At 39.1% G+C, this 24437-nt stretch overlaps 1 protein-coding gene across 2 annotated transcripts in view; it reads right to left on the bottom strand.

The window, feature by feature from the left end:
* The window catches only part of LOC149077167 (xaa-Pro aminopeptidase ApepP-like), a 51785-nt gene extending 31794 nt beyond the window's left edge, over positions 1–19991 (bottom strand). The window contains exons 1-2 of one of the 2 annotated variants that reach the window (XM_089244900.1): positions 19869–19991; positions 2204–2301 (exon numbers count right to left, since the gene is read on the bottom strand). In XM_089244900.1, coding sequence (XP_089101026.1) covers positions 2204–2301; positions 19869–19926 — 156 coding nt within the window. In that variant the 5' untranslated portion in view covers positions 19927–19991. The remainder of the gene's footprint in view (positions 1–2203; positions 2302–19868) is intronic. The other variant, XM_089244901.1, reaches the window with a different exon arrangement.
* Between the last annotated feature and the right edge of the window lie 4446 nt (positions 19992–24437).

The raw sequence follows: 24437 nt of genomic DNA, 5'->3' as shown, positions 1-24437 counted from the left end.
GTTCCCACAGTCTGGTCAGTTTTATTACTTTGCCTGAAGCAAGGCGAGAAGTTTTCCTTCTCTATCCTCAGGAGGCTCTTTTTTTTTAATTTTGAGAGCGTCATTTTTCTTTGCCAGAGGCTAGTTCGTCATAGGACTCAGATTTTGTTGTTTGTGCTTGCTATACATAGTTTCTTCATTTTTCAATGGAAGAGGCAACACCATGGCCCCCACATGAAAGGGGGGGCCGACAGGGCTCCAGCCCTTGGGCCCGGGACGATTATCATCATTTTTTTGCTTTTTCACAATCAACTAATAGCTCGTGAATGACAAAGGCCAACCAGATTCGATGAATCTTGTATTGACAAGTGGAGAGGACGTTTCTATATGCATACCTTGGTATTCTTGAAATGGATGTTACGGTTTTATTCTTCCAGATCAGTTTTTAGGACTGTCTTTTCCATATTATCCTGAAGTAAGCTGACTCATGGTTAAAATAGCGTGCTCTGCTTGGGTGCAACTTGGGTTCCTATATTCTGGGAATTCCGACAGCGACTGGTCAAGGGACGGCGTGTAAAAGGAGTAGAAAAAAAACGAGATATACAGAGTGAAAAAAAAAACCCAATTCCTTCAGGAAAAAAAATTCTTGAAACCTGTAAAGGAGGACGAAAAATCTAATTTTTTTAAAACGTAGGAGGACGCTTGAAATGACATAAAAAAAAAGAATGTCTGGTAACCGTAGTCCAGTGTGTCCGGAAAAATAACTTTGAAGGGAAACTGAACTCCTCTCCAAAATTCTAAGGGTAACTACTCCTCCAACTCAGGAACCAACTATAAATTTTCATTTTAGTGTTTGTGATAACTTGGGCATTAATTTTTAGCATATTGTCCTTTGTATAATTTGTGTAAATTTCCAATTTATTAACGCTTTAGTTAATTTAAATTTATCAATTTATTTTAATTAATAATCATTTGTAGTTATTGTTTTTGAAATCCTCATGCACACATGCCTTCCCACAAGGGTGGGGCTGATAGGGCTCTAGCCCAAGGGGCCTGGGACAATTATCAACATTTTTTTATTCTTTATGCTATAAATTTACTTTAGAAGAGCCCGTAAAAAGTTTGGCTTGACGGGACCAGCTGAAGATCTCAGCCTAGGGACTCCGCTCCAGGATGTGGGGAATATGGTACGATGTGATAAAAAAAAAATTGAAGGGAAAAAACACAATTTTTTTTATATTTTCAACAAAAAAATTATTTCTGTTCTTAATCATGGGGAAAAAAAATTTCAAGATCGAAAATTGGGATAAAATTTCCAAAAAATTTCATTTTTGAAAAGGCATAAAGAATATTTTCGTAAACAAATTTTTAAAAAATGCTGTGGCACACATTAAACCTTTTAATTTCCACGAATGTTAATGTCATACAAAATTAGCCCCCAGGTGCTAGTTTCGTTACACGCTGTTGCTGAGTTAGGAGGATGTCTACAGAGCAGTGCCGTTCAGTCCTAAAGAACAATAGTGTTCTTAGGTTGGAAAACCTCTGTAGCTCATTACTAGCAACACCTGAGTGCGAGATTGGTGGTTCGACTCCTTACAGAGGAATGCGGCTTTTCTATCCTAATTATCTTTACTTGGTACCCAGTCATTGCTCTTCGTAAAATCTACTTGCGTCCGTCCCTTGAACAGATCGAGCCACTTTAATAAATCATCTTTCACTGCTCTTCAAGAAATTATTTTTTTTACTTGAATATCATTTCTTTTTAGTTAAATAGCAGAAATTTTGAATTTTTTTTTATAAATGTTTCTTTAAATTTGAAGTATGTCCGTCGTCGTGGTGGTCGAGTGATCATAGTGACGGACTCGCATCGTGAGGTCCCGGGTTTGAACCCCATCAGTGCCACACTAGTGGTCGGCTGAAATTTATTTTATGTGGTTCTCAACTTCGAGGAGCGAATGCGACCAGATCTTCCCGTTAAAAAGTCTCGCTACAGAGAGCAACAGGCCTACAAACGGTATGAATAACCAATTGTTGCACTTCACTCATTTCACTTCTTAAATATAGATGGCAGCTCTGAAAAATCAAGCACAACACTAGATACGCAGTGCATATCAGACTATAAGGTACTCACGCTTCCAGCACAACTCATTAAGGGAGGAGGGGTGTTGCTGAGGAAATGGGGGAGGGGGAGAAAACTTAAACTAGATACAGTAATGACTCTTACCTGACCATTCTTACAAGATTTTCGTTCGTATTCAAAGCCTCTCAATTTTTTCGGACTATTTTTACGACCATCCACTGCGGTTGCGCTGTCAAATGCATCTATTAATGGAGTAGAAGAATAATTATTGAAGAATTGTTGAAATTAAAAAGCTTTCACTGAAATCATCAAAAGAACAATATAGGTGGACCCTATACAAAAGACATAGCAAAGTTGACAAATTTTGGTAGAGCCATGGCCACACTCGTGTCTAGGCTGACCCAATACGTTTCATGGGCAAGTAGTATGGCCGCTCCCACTATTGCCAATGATCGTCAAATGTTGTAGGTTGGAAGGTATTGGATGGCTGAAATAGGCGGGGGTAGATATGAAAAGCTGAAGGTGGCATGCCAATTCATACATTCGCCTCTTTCATTGACGCTGGGTATACCCGCCCCCCACGTATCTCCGCCGACGAAGGCTGGCTGAGTACCTTCCAACTTCTAACCCAAGTCAAAGGTACAGACTTCCTTCACGATCTTCCATCTTCCAATCTGTCTGCCGCCAAGTCACAACCATGGAGGTATTATGGGGATACTGAATAATACCTTCATGGTCACAACACGAAGAGTGTTCTGGGAAAACTGGTTCTGTTCTTGCTCTTAGCAAATATTCGCCAAGGAATATTGGGCCAAGCTGGGACAGTATGTAGCCAGCCTATGCCGCCGCCTCTTCTTTGCATCAGGTAAAGGCTAATATTGGAAGCAAAATATTTGCTTATGACTATCGGACCAGCCTTGACACGAGTGTGGCCCTGATTTTATTTGTGGTCAAGAACATAAAATTCCGCGGCGTCGGAGCCGGAGGTGCTGTAGGTGCTCGGCATCCATGGTAATTTGTAGCATGGATCCGAACACCCTCACAATTGATTTAGAAATGAAAATTTCCTACACATCGCTGAAGATGAGCACCCACTGTTTTAAGAACATTTCCCACGCCCCTGCAGATGATGGTAGGCAAGGGAACGATGTAATCCCTCGGGAGATTACTGGTGCTGTTGGTTGACATGACGCTCTCGATTGGTTTGGGTTCAGAGGCTTCTAATTTGTACGAGAGATCAGAATTCGAAGGTGTTGATTATTAATACGCTTTGGTCTGCATTACTGACTCTCTCTGTTTAAATTCACACTCCTTCTTCCGTCTTATTGAAATTTCCTTTGCGTTTATGAATCTATAATCACCCCCCCCCCCCATCCACACACACACATTCTGGAGCAGAGCACCTAGGCTGAGATATAATCTAATCCAGACTTTTCACGGACACTTCTATAAGGAATTTATAGCATAAAAAAAGGAAAAATAATGATAATCATCCAGGGCCCCCAGGCAGTTCCGGATTAACGCATGGGGCTCACCTGGTCACGGCCCGGGGCTCTCAAGAGAAAAGAGGCCTCAGAAAAATGAAAAGTAGTTGAATTTTTCAAAAATTTGTCAGGTAAGGCCTCAAAAATCATAGGCCTTGGTCCTGCGGCCCATGACGCTCTTAAGACGGCCCTGGTCTTAGGGCTGGAGCTTCGTCAGCCCACCCTTGTGGAGCCCACATATCTATTACTTCGTGGTTCAAAAGGGAGTACAAGTATATCGTGAGGGCGTTTTCTTTCCGATATGTGAATCCTATTTGGTCGATGATATTTCTGGTTTCAATGGAATGACAGATGTAATTTTTCGAATATTGGTAAATTATTCAGATGGAGAACCCTAATATGCATTGAATCTTAAGGACATCTGTTGGAGGAATGGTGGTTGTGGAAACCCTTCAGGTATCTCCTCTAAGAAGAAAGGGTTAAATTATCTATCATTTCTATAATGAAACGAAGAGGAGAGCTCAAGAAAGAAAGTTGCCAGTTCGGGAGACGAACAATTTGACTAAAACGAGGGACAATTTGACTAAAACGGGACATTTCTGTTGAAATCAGAACGTATGGTCATGAAATATATCAAAACGCAACTTTTAGGTGCAAACCTCTCGAGCAACATCAATAATTTTTGACTTCCGACATCTTTGGTGACTGACCTAGTTCCTCACTTTCTGTTCAGAGGAGGACTTACGGTAGGCCAGCAGTTCTCAAATACTTTTAGTCGTGAACCTCCTGAAAGATTGGTGTCTGCCATGAACCCACATTTTTAGCCGTGGACCCACGGAAGTCTTGGATTCGGCCATGAACCCATATTTATAGCAGCAGAGACCCAGCTATCTATCGCCGAGAAAATCCTCAAACAATTTAGGATATTTTATCCTAGTGCTAGTAAATATGATGCTATAGCAATACAATCTACTGGACCGTAAAAAGAACTAAAACAACGTGTCGTACTCCTATCGAGAGATGTTGCCACAAGTAGGCCTACAACTTTTGTCAAATCGCGAGACAATATTACAGATGGAGTCTACCAACGTTGTGCTTTTACGCGTATTAAACTTTTTGAGTAATTTATATACATGTATATATATAGGATAAAAATACAAGAGAAATGAAGATAAAAAATGAAGAGGTAGTGAAAAAATATCTTTTGAATGACAAAAGCGTTAGTGCTGCTCACTTGTTCTTTCAAAATAATATGTGTATACAAAAAAGAATTATTAAAGAAAAAAATTGAATTTCATGAGAGTGAAATAGACCTATGCAGTGGGTCTTCATCAGGGGGAACCCCATGCATGGTTCGAAAAGTGTAGGCGTTCCTGAAGGGTGGCTATGCCTGAACGCATTAAAAATGCCAACCCTTGTTCCCCAACGCCTGCCTTCTCAAAAACATGTTGGACGAAAAAAGACAATGAAAAAAATGTTAAAAATACAATAGTAGAAAAAAAATATACAGAGCTTCATATTATGAGCTCAAGGAAGCTTGAGTATGATATATTTCTTCTCATGCTTCCTGGGTGCACCCAGCACCACTGTGGTAAGCTATGCAAATTTTGCCGCATTTCTCTCATTCTACTCATTTTCTTGGTCACTTATCACTCCAATTTGTCGCCTATACGAACTCCACCCTGGGCTATATCCCCCGCTTAAGCCCCCCCCCCCCCATTCCCGGGAATATGCGACTGTTTGTAAACCAAATCATTTTTTTTTTGTTCGTAAACCGTTCAGAGTTGACTGTATAATTATTACCGGATATACATTTTTCCGAGCAAGTTTCAAGCATCCAGAAAAGTAAATGTTGCCACGCGAACAGGCATTAGTTTCGCTGTTTTATTGTGATTTTTTGTTCCCTTTCGCCAGAAACGTGTGAATGTTCAGTCGGAACAAATTAACTGGTTTTTTTTTCCTTTCGTTCTTTTACGCGAATGTCAACATCTGTTTCTGGATGTCATTCCGTTTTTTTTCTTCTCACGAATGCCTCATAAAACACTCACACAAGAAAATTGCAGTTTTGTTTTCTTTAATTACAGCCGTTTTGAGAAGGAAGCTGTCGTAAGCTTCTCTGTTTTTTCTTTGCTCTCTTTCTTTCTATTCCACTTGCGTATAAATGATCATCTTGGAAAGAAGAAAAAAATTCATTTTACCCGCAAAACTGTCTATAGCGTTTATTTTTTTCTTCTTGCTTCACCCATACTCACAAGATCCGTTGATTATGTAAAAAAAAATGTACGGCAGCGTGAAAATGTTATTAGTCATTAGCACATTTCAGTTCCCACCTCACAATCGACAGCGGTGACAAACATAAATGGCATCTCATATAATGGTTGTATGATTCTCTCTTTTTATGAAGGTGACGTCATAAGGACCTTGCAAAAGTCATTCACGAGTATCCAACGGAAAATTTCGCATTTTTTTATTCGCATTATGAAATTTACAAGATCGTTTTTCCTGCGGAAATCGTTGCGGTAACTTGCACGAATATTCTACTGAGACTGGGAAACAATTCCATAGTGTTGTTTGGCATTATGTTGCACAATCTCCGGCCCACGAAAGGTAGGGTTACCAGACGTCCTCCTTTTTTGATGTTCTCTCAAGTGCCCTTCCACGTTTTAGAAAATTCACCCCTTTGTCTTCCTTCTCAGGTTTCCGGAATTATTTTTTGTATTTTTCCTAAAGAATTTTTTTCTTCACTCTGAATAATTTAAATATATATCTTATTTCCTACCCAATTTTTACACACTTTGACCAATCACCATCGACAATTTTTGAGAATAAGAACCTAAGTTGCCTCCAAGTACGACAGATACTACTTTAACCATGGCACAGCTTGCTCAAGGACAATATGAAAAAGACAGTCCGAAAAACAGCTCTTTAAAAACAAAACCGCCACGTACTTTTTGGGAATACGATTGCTTGCTCACCCAACAGCTAATGCCGTGTACTGAAGTGAGGTGGCAGGTGTTACTTTCGGGTGTTCTCCCGAAAAAAAAACCTGAGGGTGAGACAAATCCTTTTGCCCTGCTTCAGTCAAAGTAATTAAACTGACCAGATTGAAAAATTCATTAAAAGCGAGGGAAGACGTATCGTTATTGTCATAGGCGGAGATTGACTTGGAAGTCTGGGGGGGGGGGCAAGGTCATTATTGCTGGGGGGGCACGATGATGATGTCAATTCATCTATACATATATACATTAAATCAGTCGACTCCATGTTTGACTCTGGGGGAGGGGCAATGCCCCCCCCCCCGTATCTCCACCCATGGTTATTGTTCTTTTATTATTTTTTATTTATTTATTATAGTTTTTTTTCTCGGTTCTGTTTTAGTTGGGAAAAATAATCGTGTTGGTGGGTGGGGTATTTTTGTTACTGCAGTGGCGCCATCTGTATTGTGGAAATTGGGGAAAGTTACGTTAACAACTGCGCCCTCGCAAGCGTTCTTCTTTCTCAGTTTTCGAACCTGGTAACCCTAACGAAAGGTATTCCACCGAAAAAAGGAAGTATAAGTAGTTAATTGGCCAGCCGTTAACCAGCCTTGATACTTTTTGTTCCTTGCTTCTGTTACTTTTATAAAGGAAATATATTTTGTGACCATATTTCCTTCATAAAAGTACGAGGAAATCATACGGATCCATACGGGCCATCGCAGAATTATATTATCTCCAAAAGAAAATAAGTAAGTAAACTAAAGTTGCCAATTATAGGCAAAAAAATTGCCAAAGAGATGGAAAGCTGCTAATTTTAGCCAAAAAATTATCAGAAAAGTAGAGTTGCTAATTGGGCTAAGCCAAAAATGTTGTCAAAGGTGAGTATAGTTGCCAATATTAAAATTGCTGAAAAAATCACCAATGGTAGGAAATTCACCAATGGTCTATTGCAACTCCCACTTGATTAAAATGTAATTCATAAAAAAAAACCGAACATACATTATATGTGTGTGTGAAACAACCAATATATTTATTTGACTATAATTGATTATGGCAATTATGATTAATAATAATTATCTATAATTATGATTGAAATAATAATTATATGATTGAAATAATAATTATATGATTGAAATAATAATTATATGATTGAAATAATAATTATATGATTGAAATAATAATTATATGATTAAAATACTTATCTGTAATTACAATTATATATATAGGTATAGAGTGATAATTATATCATCATATAAAAAAAAAATCTCAATCTTTGATTTCAGTATAAAATAGAAATTCAAGATCCATTGAAAATTGGGGGAAAAAAACTGGACACACACAGAAATGTCGAGACGGCCAAATTTACGGGAATGTAAAATACGGGTCATGTATGTAGGTTTATCTTTGTTTGTTCACAAAAAAAGGGTTGAATTTTTCAATCCATCAACACCACCAGAAGGCTTTACTGAAGCTGATGTCGAGTCCATTGAGGCAAATCCCAAAATGACCCAAGGATTTTAATGCGATCATACCTGAATCTATTCACCGGATTTGATTAGACAATGACCAGTTGCTTTCAGAAAAGTATGTCATTTGGAAGTCACGATAGCTGTCGGCTTTTTGATTAAAACGATTAAATAATTTTCTTTTAAGGTCAGATTATATACGAACAAAAAGCATTTGTAAAATTTTTTATACCACGATTTATTACAGGACAATAATAATATATATATATATATATTTTTTAAATCGTCATAGTATTAATGTATGTAGAGCAAGGAAGCCATGCCTGAAACAACAGTTCGGTCATTGTGATTTTTTTTTAAATTTAGCTAATGAAAGTGAAGAATTCATTTTTGTCACGCTTGATCTGGAATACCGTGTGATTACTGTTTCTTTCTTTTTCATTTTTTGGAATCGATTCGGGTGAGAAAGCCGTAAAAATCTGGTACAGAAGTTTCAAAATTAGTTACGAAGGTGTTGCCGAAAGGTAGTGCTGTACGCTGTAGTCGCAGTACGGAGTCCGAGAAATAGGCTATAAATCAAGGGTGGCCAACCAATACCTCCTAAATACCTAGGAGGTATTGGGCCAACCCGCGGCATGCATGCCAGCTTTTCAAAAAGTAAAGAAATTCTATATATATATATATATATATATATATATATATATATATATTTTATATATATATATATACACCATTTTTCAATCAAATAAATTTTCCCCAACTTTCAAACAATCCTTTTCCTAGGCCGGCATTACACTATAAAATTTTTAGAAAAGTTATTTTATAAAACTTGAAAAATGAAACTAATAAACACATTACTAGTTACATTCGAGCGAATTTATTGCGCTTATTGGTTGGTTTTTTTCAAGTTTTATAAAAGGTATTTTATCAAACATTTATAGTGTAATCTCGGTGTTTTAGGCCGTGTCAAATGCGGCACCAAAACTGAGCAACGTTTCCAACTTTTGCTAAAATCTCCAAAAAAAAAAATTGCCAATGGCGGGAAATGAAATGCCGCTGCAAATCAGTGGATTAAAATGAATTTAGTGGGAAAAAAAAATTAACATGACTAGTATGTGAGATAAATATTCATATAATCCGCTTGATTACAGTGAGAATATAAAAATTCAAGTAGCTTTCGTTGAAAACACGAGAAGAAACGGGTTAATTGAAAAAAAAAGAGAAGAAGCTGTCATTGCCTTGCTAAAATTACAGAAAAGGACGGTAATGAACCAGAAAAACGGTTCATATGGTCACCTTGAAAAATTTCCAATTTTCCCTTTTATTTTTATGGCATGTTTTCTTCGGCAGCGAAATGCTTCGTCACGTGACGAAAGAAACTGTAAAGTTTTCAAGTCTGCGTATTTTGCAGCAAGAGGCTGAGCTCCAACAGAACTAATTCAGAAATAAAGTTCGATCACTAGATACTTTTTTTTTTAATTTGGCCAATAAAAGTGAAGAATTCATTTTTGTCATGTTTTATCTGGAATCACAGGGTACCGTTAACTGGGAAATCCTACATAGATTTCGAATACTGATGAAGCTGCGCACTCACAGGTCTAGACCACTTCAGATTTATTCATATGTGTGTTTGGGCTCCATGGAACAGTGTCGTAACTATAATAAAGTGTACCTCGGAAACAAAAAGGTTGAGAACCTTTGTGGAATCCCAAAAAAAAGGAAAATATCCTATACCCCCTCAGATATCTCTATTGCAACACCAATAGAAGATTTCACACTTTTTGATACCATGGAACCTCAAGAAAGCTCTCGCGTGACCCGTGGGGGGAAGGGGGTTAACTGAACCCCGGTCGGAAACCTGTGTTCTAGGTCACACATGCTCAACCAATGCCCCGCGGGCCAATTGTGGCTCTCGGAGTCATTTAATGCAAACCTCGACCTCAAACCGAATTTTGGTAAAAAATGAACTAAGTAACACATTCCCAGATCACTTCATAAGTTCCTAACATAGGTGGAGACAGACTTGAAAGTCTGGGGGGCGCACGATGATGATGATGTCTGCAGGGGCATAATGTGATGATGATGTTAATTCATATATATATATATATATATATGAATTAATGTACATATTTAATTTACATTTAATGTACATTAAATCATCATTCGATTCCACCATTGACGCTGCCCCTCCCTCCTTCCCCCCAGCGGCAGCATGCAAGAGTCCTCGATGCTTGAGCCTAATTTCGTGCTCAATTCGCCCAGATTAAACCATTCCATTCAAATCACATTCAATTACGTTGGTCTTTGTTTAAGTATCTGATGTTGGGCATAAGGCTGGTCGCCCACTGGAAGCTACCACGAGTGAAAACAAGTTGCGTGTATGCGCAAGATTACAGCCGATGGTCGATTGAAAGCGACAACATGCAGCAATCAACGCGAGTGACAACAGCCGACATTAAATCAGATGACTAGGGGCGTCTGCCGTCGTCCACTGAAAGCGACCTCTACAAGCTACTGAATTCACAACTGCATTCCATGCAGACGAGTGTGTCCGTTAATGATCTTGAAATATCGGAAAACTGATTTTTTTTAGAAATATATCCGAAGGACCTGTATTTATTAAGTACATCGATTAATAATATATATAATTAATCGATTACTATACTTACCATCACACATCCAAACCAGGATGTCCTTAGGGACCGACCAGGGGGGTGCAAAAACCATACATTACTATCACAACCCATGAGCGTAAATTATCAAATTTCAGTTTCAATTTCACGCGGGAAAGGAGCAAGAGAGAGACTCACCAAAGGAGGGGAAAAAACGGAACAAGTGTCGCGAAAAAAAAATAAACAATCGCACTGCGCCTGCGTAGATAAGGCAAGACGCGTGTAATCTCATTTCATTCGGATTTGGTCGGTCATCTGAATCTGACGCGCAACCGCACCAATTAGGCAACTGGTTGCAAGCGACTTGTTTTCACTCATAGTAGCTTCCCTCTGTGCTCTGAACCATACTTTACCTGCTCATATTAATGCTCTTCACGAGCTGGAGCCAATCAATCGGATTCACAGATGTAAAACGCGGCTTGTCCTTTCAAAGACTTTCTTTCGAAAGCGACGGCTGGAAGGGCAATTATGTACTACTAAACAACACCAAAAAGAAAAAGAAATCGATTATAAGCAATGATTTCACGTCAGTTTTTCCCATGATACCAGAAAGAGGGTAAAAGTACGTGTTATCATGTCCATCCCCCTCCGTTTAAAAAATAAAAAAATTCTAGCGAATCTAATTTTAGCACAATGGAGATCCTTTACTTTGCGCCTCCCCCTTCACGAATGTAAGCATTCTTCCTGCCTCGTGTTGTGTTTTTTTTTTATATGGAGTCATTTCAGCAATTTTATTGCTTCAAAGCTGCTGCTGTTGCTACTACTAAAATACCGATGTGAATGAATATCCGTCGCTGACGTCTTTTAAGATGAGTGAGTGAGTGTGCTTAGTGAATGCTTGTTTTAGAGTAAGTAAGGTGCCATTTTCACTCCTAAGGATTTTCCGCTCTAAAACTGACACCCAGGATCCTTCCAACGCCCCAGGGGGTGATATTGCCCACTTTAAGAAACATTCATCTAGCACAGTGTTTCTCAACCTTTTTGAAAACAAGGAACCAGTAAAATGTCTGAAACAATTTGACGGACCACTTGTGTCCCGTATTACGGAAATACTGTACGTGAAATAACTGTACATTTTTGTTAACTGATATGTAGCAGCACTTTATGTCCACACCCTTCAGCAATTTTAGCAGTAGTTGGCGAATTGCATTTGAAGCAATAAATTTTTTTTTAATTTTGGCAAAATTTAGTGATATCCCCTGATTGAAGATCGCAGTTTTCTGCATTCTCCTCGATAATGTATGATGAACATAAGTATAGACCTAAGCCATAATTTTAATTGAACCCACATGGACATTACAAATATCAACTGCAACGAGTGAATAATTTTATCAAATCTGCTTGCGTACAACCTATGCCATCGTCGCGGACAACCTCTGGTCCGCGGACCACAGGTTGAGAAACGCTGATCTAGCATATGGACGTTTATTGTATTTTCTTGCTGAAAATTAACATAAAAAATTTGAAACATGCTTTTTGATAATAAAACTCGTCCAATTTCTGCCTATAGTTTCGAACTCGGGTAAGAACGGTGGTGAGACGAAGCAAAGCTCAATACGAATCTCATTACAAGCATTTTATCCTTCTTGGGAGAAGTTAATGATCGTCATTACAACTACTACAAGGCATACTACATAGTCGAGACTATATAAGAGAATTCTTCCACTTGAGTCTAGTTTCCGGGCTGTTCTTCCGTGTTGAGAATAACCATATGCATAAGTACTGACAGGAGTTATCTGTCGAAACAATCACGAAACACTTAAGCGCACTTGGGCTGTAAGACAGACTAAAGTTTGCAAGTGGATTAGATGATGGAGATTCAATGCATCTCCTTGAAGAGAAAGCATCTTCCTACAACGGAAATACTCTTTTCAATGTCGATCTCTTTCGTAAACAGCAAAAAAGCACTAACAACACTCAATAGCCATTGGGGAAAATGGACAAAAAGAGTGTTTCTGTCTCTGTTCTTCAGCATAAACACCATCGAGTTGACGGTCCCGAATCTCTCAAGTTACCACTTTCAGCGTGAGAAGCGTTTTCAGACTCGATTGCTATGTAATAGCGAAATGGTTATCCCAACACGTCAGACGTGTTGCCAACATTTAAGGGCTTAACACTACACTAATGATGGAAATGCATAGATAATTTTTAATTCCTTGACATTTAAGGGTGATTAGTGAATTAAGTGAAGATGCGGCATTTTATTTTGGATCAACGGTTTACAACCTTGTCCGAGTAGCGAGCACCATTCGGGTCGAGAACCAAAAGAGCACCCATCGGGTGAATTTGATATATGCTTAATTTAGACCACGGTGTAAATTGGGGAGGGGGCTTATTTTTTAAACGAAAAGCTTACTTAAATTCGTAATTTTTACTCAAACCATAGATAAAAGTAATTTGCATAACTTATAACTACGATAATTATGATTATAAACGCATAAATCGGTTTTTTCGGGAAATACATTCACTGCAAGGTCCCTTTTATAGTGAATACTTTTTAAAGTTTCCTTTACTTTCTCCTCTCGTTGGATAATTTTATTACGTTTCAGCGATGCTTGGCAACATTGCAGACGATTGGCTGGCGATATACTGCATTTTCCTACATGAAATATGGTCAGCTCAAACAGGATGTGGGTACTTGAATGCAACTTTTATGATGACTCTCCTCACACGGGGATACTGATGTTGCACAGATATCACAAGACTCTATATCCAGGCGACCCAACACGTGTACATACATATTTTCATGACCCCACTCAGATATTGGCGAATTGGTATATGTTGGAATGTGTGTGTGCTCGTAGGGAACCTTCCGTGAAGTTTATTTCTGTGTAATGTTTGTTATGTGTAGTCCTGCCATCTGCCACCAATTTTTCTAACTATGCATGAAGTGTAATAATTGAATAGTATGCCATTGTAGTCCTGTTGCTCTCTGCGGCGATACTTTTTAACGGGGAGATCGGCTCACATTTGTGTCTCGAAGTTGGGAACCACAGAAAACCAACTTCAGCCGAACACCATTGTGGCGATGGTGGTGATCGAAACTATGCTGACTATCATACCGAGAGAAAAAAATATAATTGTGTTCATCTTGGTGGGGTGCGTGGTTTCCCCAGATACTCCCAAACGCACATGTGTGCGTGACCCATAATTACATTACACGCATTCCATTCGAGAGGGATTTGGATTGCATCAGAGAACATTTCTGTAGCAAAAATACAAATTGTGTACAGTATAAAGTACTGTATAGCTGTGTTAATCTTTTTACAAAATTCCATCGTAGAAACTCGACCGACGAAAATATGAAGAAATATTTCAAGAGTCGCGTTACTTTTGTTGCGCTCGACTAGCATACAATATCAGTAACGCATATATATATATACGGCCTCGCCCACTGAAGTGTTTTAAGACGGCTCTTTTCTTGTGATCGTGTTAAGGTCGTGAAGTTACAATTGCGCCAATTCTCTTGAGTTTTGAAGTTTTCATAGAGTAGCACCGTGTGAGGGAAAACTGCCAACTGGAGTCGTCCAGTTCCTAGTCTCCTGGCTACTGGAGATGGATTTGAGTTCCCGTGTGAGGAGGGCCTGAGAGTATCAATCAAGACCTAGTGAGCACAAAATCCAGGTACAAGAATCGAGCACCTTTCTTCGCTTCAAAGTGAGCACCGAGGTGTTAGCGATCAATAGGTTGAAGATGGCTACCATAGATGATGTGATGTGGAAAGGAGTCGGAGGGGAGTCATCGGACGCGACGGGGGACTAAAAGAGTCCAAACATCTCTCATTTCATAACTTATAATTTGTTTCAGGAGAATGTTAAAAGTCTTTTATTTACAAATTATTAGAGCCCAGATTATATGCAAATGTACATGTGCATACGCATTTGCACACACTTTGGCCTTTTTTTTTAGCATTAATGCAAAAAATCAAAGAATTTTCAGAACGAGTGCATATTTTTGAAGTATTTAAGTTCATTCCCTTTTTTTCATAATTTTTCAAATAAATACAAATACAACGCCACAACAGGCAAAATGCCAAACGAGGTGGCTGAGAAAAAGATGCCCATAAAAATATGGATGTCATATATTTCAAAAATACAGCAACCCAATTAAAAATGCAATTAACACAAATTATAAACAATATATACACATGATAAAATATTATACAATGCCCCATAAGGAATATATTGTGGTTGTCTTATTCTAAGTATGGATAGCTTCTCGATTTACCCCAACATGTTTATCGAATTTCTTTTTAAACGTGTCACTTGTGTTACAATTTACTACCTCCGGAGGTAAGCTATTCCATTTATTAACAACCCTATTAGAGAAAAATTCCCTGCGACACCATAACCTTGCATTGTCCCATTATTGTTCATAATATTTTTATAACATCGGTTTCTTCCCCCGCAGGTGTTTCATTGTAAGGCTGTTTTTAGAGATCGCGTCAAAAGTGTTCAATTTTTTTTTTAGTTATGTTGTTGAAATTCTATTGTTACATGTATTTCGTAACTAAGCACCCACGACTAACCAGAAATTAAAAATGTCTAAATAAAAAATAAAAGTAGAAGTTTTCTGCATATGCAGGGTGTATGCATATGTGGGGATATTTTTTTGTGAATAAATATGGTATGCAAAGTATAAAATATGCATTTTGAAAACATATCTGCTTTTTTTTTTGCATGGTGATTTTTTTAACGCATTTTTCTCTTTTTTGGTACATATCTCGGGACTTTTAACTTTTTCAGGACTATTTAGTGTAAGTTTTGGCATTTTCATATTTCGCCACTTTTTAGTGCATATAAAACGGGTGAAACAAATTAGGGGTCTTTCAAATGTTAAGTCTGCATCAATGGGGGGGGGGGGGGGGGAAGGGGTTCCCGATTTACCGACTTTTGATGACAAGGGGGGGGGGTGTTTGGATGATGCTTACGTCATCAACCATCCTTTATGAAGATATGAAATATTCTTAATGGCATCTTATTCAGTGCGCCAAAAACAAGAACAACAGAGTTTTGCTGACAAGAGACGGGGTCAAAAAATGAGTAAAAATATGCTGACGTAACACTTGAACGCCCCCTATACACTATTAGCTATAAATTGTTTTGTCTGGGTTAGTAATTAAAACTGTATCTTTGTAAGATCTCAATTGAAGTGTGTCGCGCTAGCTAATTATGGCTTCGAGTGTGCCATGGTAGCGCAGGTCTATAAGATATTCGCCTAAAGCACCAAAAGATGTTTGGAGGTGTCGCGAGTTCGATACCGGTTCTTCCTAGTCACAAGGAAACTTTCTTGACACAGGGGGTACAACAGAAACGGCATGATACACAGAAAATGATTGCTACCGCAGGGAGTCCCACACCGAGGGGTTAGCGCACCAACCTCTCGGTTAGAATAAAAAAAATGATATCGTTCGGAATCGGCAATAAATTGTAGGCCCCGGTCTAATTAGCCCTCGTGTGCAGAAAATGACCGTGGTGCAACAAAAATGATCAAATGATTCAAGTGTGCCGCGAGTTGGGGGCGTCGGAAGAGTTTGAAACCTGTGGTTGCTCGTCTTGAGCTTTACGTAGGGAACTTTGATTTCTGAATCATTCTGGGGTGCTCGGACCCTTGTCACAAATTACCGTTGGTTCTCGAGCTCCCGCGGCTTCGACGCCACTGCCACGAGATAAGAAAGGTTGGAAGAACACACTGTGTGTGGGGTAAACCCACGGTCGAACGCGAAAATCACCAAAAAGTTTCATTTCCTCACGACTTTCCACGTTTCGTTTCGGTAATTTGCGCTAATATTATGTAATCAAAGTGCGCATCACACACACACATATTTCTACCGCTGTAATGACGGTAGATCCCGTGCAAAATGCTTGTTTTAGCGAAAGAGAAGATACGTCAAGGTCATCGGGTATCATGACAAGGACTCATCACCGTGATATGATGAGATGAGAAAAAGGTCAGGTTACAATAGATTTTTATTTCCCAATTCTCGTGGTTTTTTTGGCGAGAAGAATAGCTCATCGGTTCTCTCTGTCCATAGTGTGGAGAGGAAGAGAATGGCGGACACACAGATGGATAACTTTTCCCGGCATGATGACTTATAATAAGCTGACCTGTCAGTGGACAAGTTGGTATCACGATATGCTTCAACGCAATCTCATTGTTTTTACATACTTTATGGCTAGCGATGGAATGAGTAATTGCACGTAAGCCATATATTTCTTGAAGGATGGAGTAATACTGGAGGGTTTCTTACATAATCTCACGAACCGGTTGTAATCTCTATGGACTCGACTCTCTCTTGCTTGGGTTTTTATTCTTTTTTTCAAATATGCAATGATGATTTCGTGCCAAACAGCTTTGTTTTAAGAAAAGCTGTTATATTGATTTCTTTTTTTAAATTATAGTGTTGACCAAAACCTAGAGGGGGGGGGGGGCAATTTTTTTATTTGTAAATAAACATCACAGACATCTAGTGGTGGCTTTTCCGCCTGTGAGCTAGATAAATTTTGCCGCCCTTCTTCTATTCTAGTCTGATTTTCTTGACCCACTAACTTCTCGAATTTACCACCTTAGCCCCCTCCCCTCCTCCTGCCCTTGTAAATACGCATCTGTCTTTAAGTCACGCTTTTCGTCCCTCACATGCTTGCACAATTTCTTGGTCAATCTTTTGGTCGTGAAGGGTCTACTGGCCCTTCACTCTCTAGGTTACTCCTATGCTTGCATACTCTCAAGGTAACTCTTTTGATCGATCACGTTTGCACGGTTTTGGTAATTCACGTGCACTTGCACACTTTTTTGGTAACTCCTCTGCTCACACACCCTCTAGGTCACTCTTTTGGTCGTTCACTGACTTGATCTATAGACATGTTTTATAATCGCATTTATCCTGTTATCATTGATATAATAAACTGAAGAATTTTGTGCAGAGATTGCAAATGTGTGAGTATTTAATTGAATTTTGTTTCTGAACATATAGTAAGAAGTAGTGAATGATATAGAATAATATGTATGTTTTTGCTGATTAAGGACGGGAGAGGGTAAATACCATTATTTATAATTTTTAATATTTCAAGATGCAATAAGATATCTACCTTTTATAGACAAAATATATTATTTTTCTTTTTATTCTGGATCATCAAAAAAAAATTGTGAAGAAGAGTAATGCATAACATTGTATAATATGCAGAAGAATGATAGAGGTGAATCTGGGAAAATTCCCTGAACAATTGCTTATTATAAAATACTATGAAAAAAAGAGGGGGGGGGGAGTGAGAATGAAATTGGAAGATTGGGGTGGGGGGAACGGTCACCTCTCCTAAGAGCCAAATAACAGGGAAAATATGGTCTTCTAGAGCAGGGGTTATTAATTTTATGTGTTCCATGGACTTTATTACAATAAGCTGTAGGCCACAGGACCCTTAACGCTTAAGCGGCATTGACATCATGTTTCACCTCCTTAAAGGTCGCTCATTTCAGCATTGAAAATCAACACATATAAATTTTGTAAAGTTGATTTCTCAATGGACCCTTTGACGTAATTTAATTTGATATAAATTCAAAACGAACCCCCGTAAACAACGGAGTTGAAGGATTCCACAGACTAAATTATAATATCTTGAACCCGGAAAGGGTTTTATATCTAACCTCTCAGCTTAAACGTTCTCTCTTAACATTAGTAAGTTCTTACCCGAAGCACTTACGGGGTTTTCGTTTCCGCGAAGTTCTATCCAAAAATAGCTTTTGCATTAGATTTATTCTTTTTTCTAGCCAATACGGATTCGACCTATTTCGATACATAGTATTACAACGCGATTGGTTACAAAATCCTCACAAGTTCCGAATTTTCAATATTTTTCCCTTAAAAAAAAGCAGTGAATTTAAATTCAATTAATTTCTTTTTATATTATGGAACTAATCTTTGAAACATAAGCTTCTAGTGAGACTATTTTATAGATATTACTGAATTATTGATATAAATTATAGAAAATTTCGTACAAATAGAAATGGAGAAATATATTTCATAGAAGGAGGAGGCTGATAGGGCTCTGAAGGGTCCAGGGATCAATCTTACATAGAAAAACAGTAAATGTTTTCAATCTTTTTACACTGAAAACTAAATACAAAGAAACCGACCAAAAATCTTTGCCTTGGAGGTCACGCTCAGGAATGTGGAGTCATGATAAAAACTGTCCAGAAACATGATAAAACTGTCTGGAATAAAACCATTAAAATACAAAACTGGCAACCTCCCCCCCCCCCTCCAAATCTTGAAATGGCCTGCTGGATCAGGTTTTTTGGCAGGCCAATGCCATAACTGCTATAGCCCTGTATATTGATTTAAAAAAAAAACAAATTTACAGCGAAAAACTGAAAAAAAAGGAATGTGAACACTGAGAATTTTCCATCAGTCCGACCGGGGAACCTGCTTCGTCCCTTAGGACAGTTGTTCTTAATCAGGGGTCCTTGGAGAGGTTTAAGGGAGACCGTGCGTTTACTTGAGAAGACAATCAAATTATCGTTTTTACATTATCATGTGCTGAATATTATCCGTTAAATGTGTCCGGCCTTACCGACAAGGGATCAACTCTTTTTTTTTTTTTTAAAGTATTGTAGAGTTATATAGCCGTATTTTTGTACTGAAATGACACTAGAAGATGTAGTTTCTAAAATACAAAAAAAGAAAAGAAAAAGGACATGGGCTCTCCATGCCCACCCCTTCTACGCCATGTACCATGAATGGTGATTGTAAGGTTCCAACTGCAATCAGATATAGTGCATAACCCCCCCCCCCCCCCCCAGTCTTGACTGCTCATAAGAGACAGTAACGTAACTAGTGCCATATGGTTGGAAAAATTATTTGTGAAATTACTTAAATTCCTGATACCCTGGACGGGTTTATTATTCTTTTGCAAAACCTCCTGAGGATGAGCAAAATCCCTCTACTCCTGACTGACTCAAAGAATGATAGGACCCTTCGTGTATAGATATATATACGAAGGGTCCCGATAAGTCATGTTTGCCCAAGGCAAAAGCAGGCCCTGGATATAACTACATATTTTCTCTTAAAAAAAGACAAAAAATATTGATAACATCTTTCGAAGCATCTGAAGAAATATTTATAGCATCATGTCATTTTCGAGAGTAAAGGAGGAGGGGAAAAAGAATATATATATATATATACATATAAAATAAAAATGAGAAAACAAACTCACTGACAGCCATTAACACGAGAAACACCAAAGAGCATGCACGTGACACTCTCATCATCATCCGCTCTTGAGAAAACTATATAGGAGAAAAAGAACAGAGAACTCTCGATCCCTGGGACCGACGGAAACTCGTATAATAAGAGACGATATTTCAAAAAGACTAGTGCTCGGATTTTTATTTATATAAGCACTTTCTCTACTCTTTTTCCTCCCCTTTCTCAGCATCACGTCACAGCTAATGGCCACGCCCAATCATTTTACAAATCACCACACACATCGAAGGAATAGTATTTAGTTGGTTTAAAGACCTTTTCCTTGAGGCGACTCACAGAGGGTGGGTGATCTTTACCCATGAGAAATCGAAAATGGATCTTACATAACACATATCAAGCATCATTTCTGACCACAATTGAAAACCGAAACCGCATATAACATCGCTATAATACCCTCATTAAATTCCTACCCCTTGTGATCGCTATTATTTATAAAGGCTTTGGTTTTTTTCTTCTTGGAAGTTTTGTTCGGAAAAATTGATCGATAGACTCACGTTTTCATACTATATCATAGTCGTGTAATTTCACTCAATTTTTTTTAATTGTTCATTCATACCACGTGTCTGATGGAGCTCAAGATAAAGCATGTGCAATTAGATGAATTTATAGTTTCTTGGAAGTGATGGTTTCATGGGTTTCTTCAGGGGAAAGCTCTGAAAGATTTCTCTTGAGTGTAGAAACGATATACACGGTATATTCTCCTAATATTCAACTTGTACAACAAACTATATGGTCATCTTTACCTGCCGGAATGAATATGACAACACACACACATAACACCCGATCTCGTTTTTTAACCCTCTAAGCGAGGTGGGCGATGGAACGGTCCGTGAGGGTGATAGAAGCTACGAGTATAACATAGGATCCTATGGGTTCGCTTGAGTTAGGGGGCGATTGGAGAAAAAAAATTCTGAAGGGGCCGATGTGGAACAAAAAGTTTGGGAAACTATGCTCTAAGCGCACGGCAGAAATAACCGAACTTCTGCAAAATGCCATATATTTTTTTTAATGAAGTGGCTATTTTCCGATTATCAGCAGGTGTTAACTAATGGGCACAGGGGAAAGTGTTCCGTAGAGAAATCAACTTTACAAAATATTTGGGCTTGCCAATGCTAGTAAGAGGCTTTTAAGGAGGCGATATCGTGTCAACGCCGCTTGAAGAGTTGAATGAGTTCGACACGTTAGCTGGGACTTAAATCCAAACATAATTGGGTGTCTGGTGTTATTTAAGCACTGCCATACACCAGGGAGACTTCCATCTTTTCAGACAGCGGAGGCTTAAACGAAACTTACCATGATACTATTGGATTCCCAACGTGGGCGTTAACGCCCACTGGGGGGCGGTAGAAGCTACGGGTGTAACACAGGATCATATAAAAGTTTAAGTATTTTATAGTACTTGAAAAATGCTAACATAAGGGGCCGTTCAAGTATTACGTCATCATCGATAGGGGGGGGGGGTTGGATAATGCTTACGTCATCAACCACCCTTTATGAAAATATGAGTTGGGACTCAGAGGGGCAGAGCTGATGACGAAATTTTGCTGACAAGGGGGGGGGGGGTCAAAAATGGCTAAAAATTTGCTTACGTAATACTTGAACGGCCCCTAACCGTAACCGTCATTGGATTTTCTTTTCCGAAATATATAGAATCAAACTCTATAATAGGGCTCGTGATGAACACTCATGTCCATAAATTAAGGATAATGCCAGCTCCGGCAAATAAAGGTTCAGAAACAAAACAAACGTTACTTATTCATAAATAAGTAACGCCCATTTATTAAACGAAAGATAAAGAACAAAACGATGGTGTATGTATGATACCATTCATAAAAACTACGATTTTTGCTCCCTGGAGCAATTGTAAAAAATATCACCTTTACAAAAACTTACTATTACATGGTTGGTATGATGGTTAATACATTGTATGTCTCCCATGCGATGAAATACAGTCCGTACAACGCCTAGGCATGCTGAGTATCAAATTATCGATCTGATCTTCGGGAAGATCACTCCACTCAGCAAGCAATGCTCTCCGAAGTTCCGGTACACATGTAGGAGGTGGTTGACGAGCTGCAACTCGTCGGTCAAGCATGTCCCACACATGCTCTATCGGATTCAAGTCAGGTGAGAATGCTGGCCATTCTATACGGGCTATATCCTCAGATTCAAGGCATTCGTTTACGATGTTTGCTCGGTGAGGACGGGCGTTGTCATCCATAAACACAAATTCTGTGCCCATGGCACTCCTAAACAAACGTACATGTGTGAATGTAACGTTTAACGAGCGAAGGTGTGCATTATAGGTTTGTTTTGGATATGAAAAAGCTGTTGTTCCAGAATGATGTCCCGATAAATTCGGTTTGAACATGCAGATCTGTTCTGGAACCCAGTATAATTCCACCCAAAACGAGCAATGCTGCACCACCGTAACGGTGTCGTTCAATGATGTTGTCTTGGTGGTAACGGGTACCTGGCGTTCTCCATATGAAAGTCCGACGTGAATCAGACTGCAAGCTAAACCTGGACTCGTCGGAAAACATCACACAAGCCCACTGTGACGATGTCCACATTGCATGTTCTCTACGCCAGGCTAACCGCTGCCGACAGCGAGTTGCAGTGAGCGGAACACATCTAACAGGCCTGCGAGCATATAGACCAATATCTCCCAAACGTCTGTACACGGTTTGCCTTGAAACTGTGGTACCCGTGGCTGCAGATAACTGACGAGACAGGTCAGATGCTGTGCTCCGTCTGCTTCTTTTGGCAGTTACTGCCAAATACCGGTCTTCATTCGGCGTTGTAACTCGGGGGCGACCTGTACTGTAACGTCTACTGACATTTCCGTTATCTTGGAATCGTTGCCAAAGCCTAGAGATGACACTTTTGGGCAATTCCTCGGTTACTTCCATCTGAGTACACTCACATTCCAGGCGGCCGATAATTCTACCACGTAAAAAATCATCCACATGCGTCCTCTGTGTCATAACTATTCGCTTATGGCCCTGAGCGCCTTACAGAACTCTTGTGAACAATTTCACTTTGCCACCATTCCTTAACCCCCCTCTTGCACTCTCGTCATTGTGACGTACTATCGGCATCATCTGGTGGCTTCCTGAAATTTGCATATCATTCTTGCAGATGTGTGTGATTCTACAGGTGAAATTTTTACTTTAGATTTCGATTTCCGTGAGATTCTGAATTATCCTTAATTTATGGACATGAGTGTATTAAATACACAGCGGAACAGGGAATTCGAGTAGCTATCAGGGCCTGCTCACTAGTTGATTTTCTGCAGCAGACGAGGGCTAACTAGACCTCAATTTATTGTAGATTCTTTTTTATACTCACCAAGAGATTGGTGCTCTAACCCCTCAACGTGGTACACCTTACGGTAGCAATATTTTTCCATGGTCATGTCGCTGTTTCTGATGTACCCCCAAGTTAGGGAATTTTCTGACAAGGACGAACGCGCGAGTATCGAACTTGCAACACCCAGGGGTGGGAAGTGACCAAGTCCATTTCGGAGCAGCAAAATTCAGGATTCGGAGCAGCAAATTCGGGATTCGGAGCAAGTTTTGAGCAGCAAAATATGGGATTCGGAGCAGATATTTATAAATTGGAGCAATGAAATTAGCAAGAATATTTTCATTAACCCTCAACCCTTTTCAAAATAAAACTGCACTGTCTTTTGTTATCAAACATCTTTTGGTCAGCTTGATTTTTGTTTTTGGTGTTTTAGGCTTTTGACACCTTGTTTGAAAGAGCGGCTGTCATAAAATTTTTTGCACTCGTCTATTTAAGATGATTTTTGCTTACTGAGGGCACTATTTGCTGCCTTGAACAGCAGCACTTTAAATGAGCTAAAAAAAATTTATGTTTTTAATTTTTTTATACTTGGAAAGAAATTGTTGCAAAATGGGAGAATTTCGGATCAACTCGATGTTTGGCGATTCAGCACTCATTATCTGGCGAGATTGGCGATCTTACACTTGTTGTTTGGCGATATTGACGATTTAATGCTCGTTATTCGGTAACATTGGCGATATTCGGCAAAGTTTCTAAACTAACATTCGTAATTCGGCGGACATGCGCTTTTTACTCCCGGAATGAAAATTTTTTTCACGAAACATCGGAATTTAACACAATGACAATCGACTACAGTAATTTCTGCTGCTTCCAGTGACGACTTTTTTAAACGGAAACACTCGAATTTGCACTTTAAAGCTGAAAGGCATTGCAAACCATCTTCAGTTCCATGATCACGGACAATATCGGGGTTTCGCGATGGAAAGCCCGATCAGGGGCCGATAGTTTAAGGCGATATTTTAAGTATAGTGGAATAAAACACGCTCTTCTCGTAAAGAAACGTTTCGTGGCTAGCAAGAACAAAAACTTTTTGGCGTCCTTTCCGAAATTCCGGGCATACTGAAGCACAATTCGCTATTTAGCGCAGAAAAATGCGAAAATACGCTATTGGAGCAGGATGGCGCAAGATATTAGTTTTGGCGCAGCGCGG

Source organism: Pholcus phalangioides, unplaced genomic scaffold (assembly GCF_987345545.1).
Source record: "Pholcus phalangioides strain wild (caught in Gottingen) unplaced genomic scaffold, Ppha-v1.0 ptg000015l_1, whole genome shotgun sequence".
In the NCBI taxonomy this organism is placed as follows: domain Eukaryota; kingdom Metazoa; phylum Arthropoda; class Arachnida; order Araneae; family Pholcidae; genus Pholcus; species Pholcus phalangioides.
Note: the sequence above shows the minus strand (reverse complement) of the source record. Positions and strands in the feature narration are given on the sequence as shown.